This window comes from Charadrius vociferus, unplaced genomic scaffold (assembly GCF_000708025.1).
Source record: "Charadrius vociferus isolate BGI_N301 unplaced genomic scaffold, ASM70802v2 scaffold7, whole genome shotgun sequence".
In the NCBI taxonomy this organism is placed as follows: Eukaryota; Metazoa; Chordata; class Aves; order Charadriiformes; family Charadriidae; genus Charadrius; species Charadrius vociferus.
In genome coordinates, this window is record NW_009649308.1 from 5,091,191 (window position 1) to 5,094,488 (window position 3,298).

The following is a 3,298-nucleotide window of genomic DNA, read 5'->3' on the forward strand; positions in this document are numbered from 1 at the left end:
TTTGAGCCACCTGGCAGAAGCATCTCCTCATTTGAATTACAAGATAATTAGAAGTATATTACCTAAAAAAATGTTTGCTCTTGAGGAGAAAGCGTCCTTAAAAAACTTACCATCTATCTATAGCAATAGGGAGTTTAGTGTAGATTATTGGAAGCACAGACAGCACCCTCTCTTCTGTGCTTTCAACTAGAGCTTGGAAGCAGTCTTCTACCTGGCCAACAGAGGAAGCAGCTCTTGAAAATTTCATTGAACCGTTACCATCACCAAAACCGTACCTGCTACCACTCATGACGTAACCAGAGCTCTCAAATGATGCAATCTCTTCGCTGGTCAAGCCGATTTCACCTCTCCGGGGTATACGTTTTCCTGCTTTTACATACTCTGCCATTGCTGCACCTTCACCGGGCAAGAGGGCATGTCCATAGCTTAAAAAAAAAACCCAAACAAAACAGTGATTTTAATCAGTCTCAAATAGACAGAGCCTGAGCTAAACATCCGGCTTCCCTGTTCACTACTTGCTACAGCTGCATTTTTAAGCACTTTCTTATCTTTCCCACATATTGGCCCGTTTCTTCGTTACAGCTAACACTAGCAACAACATCTTAAATTACCACTTGAATCCATTCTGATTAAACAGGAATGAAAACACTATGAAGTCACAACACTGCAGAGAATTAGCATAAAGACACCTTACAATTGATATTCTAGGAATCAAGGCTAAAAAGCATAAACCAGACTTTTCTACCTGAACTCCAGCCAGGGTAAAGGCTAGCACCACTACCACTTCTGCCTGGGAGTTCCTGGCAGAGCATTTCTCTCTGATGTAGGCCATATTGTTACAACAGCCCTTCTGAACAGTAACCTTCAGGCCTGATTTGATCAAAGTACTGTTAGAGCTGGCTACTCACTTCAAAGGCCTATCATCCTGAGACGCATGAGTTTTGGGAGCCTCTGGTCCAATCAAGCTATCAGCTTCTGTATTTTCTGCAACAATCAAATAATGAGGAAGATTAATATTGTGCCCATTGTCCTTTGTTATCAGAACAGTTACACAGGTCAGCAACACCTAACAAAGAATTCATGACAAGGACACCAAGGAGTTTCAATCTAAGTTTAAAGTCAGGTGAACGTACTTGATCTCTCAATCCAGAGATCTTCCCCTTGAAACATTTCATCATCGGAATCTTCACTACTTGAATCGCTGGATTCTTTCCTGCTCTTCTTATTTTTCTTTTTCTTATACTTCTTCCTGCGATGAAGTCAAAGACAGACATGTTATTTATCAAAATTTAAGATGAAAGAAAGTGCTGGGAATCATACTCAAGTCACTACTTTCTCAAGGAAACTTCCACCTATGGGCAGACCGGCTGTCTGCATATAGATTGCTGTTGTTCGATAGAAAACACCTTACAGCAAACCAAAGACTATAGAGCCTTATTCCTATCACATAGCACTAGAAAGTGGCTCCTTATGTTTGCAGCGAGTCCTCTGTGCCGCGTGGTTCTGTAGATTTAAAGAAAATCTATCAAATTAAGATTATTCGACAGCATTTATAGACCTAATTAGAAGAGTGCTCAGCCTTCCTCACTACCTGCTAAGAAAGCGGTGCTGCCCTCTAGTCAGAAGCATGTAGAATTACACACAACAACCTGGAAACTTACTTTCTGTTCTTCTTTTTCTTCTTCTTGCTTTTCTTCTTATCTTCATCTGAAAAAAAAAGTAAGTATATATTATCTGAAAGAGATGATTAGCTATAACTAATCAGTTTACTGCACTGTGAATAACTAACTGCCTCCACCAGAATGCCTTAGTACGCAGCTCCTCAGTTGTGATTTGTTTAGGTACAAACTAACACTGAGAAAGTCTTAGGAGAAAGCTACATCCAGGATGGTTCGACATGAGAATGTATTGAACGTATCTCTGGCACGAGACGCCCAATGGATGCTAACTTCAGAAATCCCATTTCCTGAGGCCAGACCGCAAGCACTCAGGAAAAAGCACTGCAAACCCAGCAAGATGGTGAAAGAAAAGAACACTGGACTGATGCTGCAGCTCTGTAATTTCAGAACACTGCAAGTATACAACAAAAGCCAGAAGCATCACGTTGTGGTCAGAGGAGCAGAAGGAGAGCTCTCGCACCACACACATTATCAGAAAGCCTTTTTTCTTACCACTGGAGCTCTGCTCAGACTCCGACTCGCTGTCACTGTCCTCAGAATGTTTTCTGCGTTTTCTTTTGGATGCCTTCCGTTTTTTCTTCTTTCTTTTCTTCTTCTTTTTCTTTTTTTCCTCTACAATGTTTTTAAAAGATAACATTAGAGAACAGACAAAGATCATCTAGCTCCATACTTATTTCCCAATCTTCCCAAAGCAACGTTTTCCTTTGAACTGGAGCCCACCACACTCATTTGCACCCAAAGTCAGTGAACCTCTTGCAAGCAACAACAGAACATTCTAGACTTTGGTAGCTTCCCATTTTCAAAACAAGCTATGTAAGCAAACCAAAATACCTTCTGAGCTGGAGTCTGAAGAACTACTCTTAGATTTTGCCTCTTCATCTTCTACTGGTGTATGCTCATCGGAACTGAATAAAAATAAAAGTTTGCTATTTAAAATCTATTTTGCAGTATTCAAGATCAAAGGTTCACATATGCTTGCAGATTTGGAGTCAATACTTGCATAGAGTAAACGATTAAACAGCTAATTTACAGTGTGGGAACTGCTTTCAGAACCACAACACAAAGGCCACCTGATCACCTAAATCATGCCTTGCATAACTGGTATGTTGGAATTATTTGGGAAAAAAAAGTAATAATCTTGTTGATTCAGAAATGAACTGACACAACATGAATTACGGCAAAGGGACTAGCGTAGGAGTAAGACATTTTTGTAAATTAAACTGACACACAATCAATATCATAAAAACCGGAAGGGAAGAAGAATGAGTATGCCTTACTCGGGGTCTGGAACCTTTGGTGACAGTCCCCAGACTTCAGGGGCCCCCAGTTCTCCAATTCTCTCTCTCTCATTGAGCCTCCTGTAACAGAAAACACCTTCACTGAAGTGTGTTACACCCAGCACAGAAACGACTGCAGTCTGCTGCCTGTTACCATCTCTAGTCGCCTGAAGCAGCTACAACCAGAAGAAACAACCAGCGGCCGGGCAGGCCGGCAGCAAACGGGCATACTGCCGAGGACCGGCGGGTAACGGGTGCGAGCACCCTTCCAGCCGAGATCCGTCCCGGCCGCCCCTGACAGCCGGCGCGACGGCGGGGACAAGACCCCCCCCCTCGCGCCCC

General features: G+C 42.4%; 1 protein-coding gene across 1 annotated transcript in view; it reads right to left on the minus strand.

Annotated features, from left to right (window-relative positions):
* The window catches only part of NKAP (NFKB activating protein), an 8,070-nt gene that overhangs the window by 826 nt on the left and 3,946 nt on the right, over positions 1 to 3,298 (minus strand). The window contains exons 2-8 of the mRNA XM_009889340.1: positions 2,957 to 3,037; positions 2,511 to 2,584; positions 2,172 to 2,291; positions 1,662 to 1,707; positions 1,134 to 1,249; positions 909 to 984; positions 276 to 425 (exon numbers count right to left, since the gene is read on the minus strand). Of these exons, the coding sequence (XP_009887642.1) occupies positions 276 to 425; positions 909 to 984; positions 1,134 to 1,249; positions 1,662 to 1,707; positions 2,172 to 2,291; positions 2,511 to 2,584; positions 2,957 to 3,037 (663 nt within the window). The remainder of the gene's footprint in view (positions 1 to 275; positions 426 to 908; positions 985 to 1,133; positions 1,250 to 1,661; positions 1,708 to 2,171; positions 2,292 to 2,510; positions 2,585 to 2,956; positions 3,038 to 3,298) is intronic.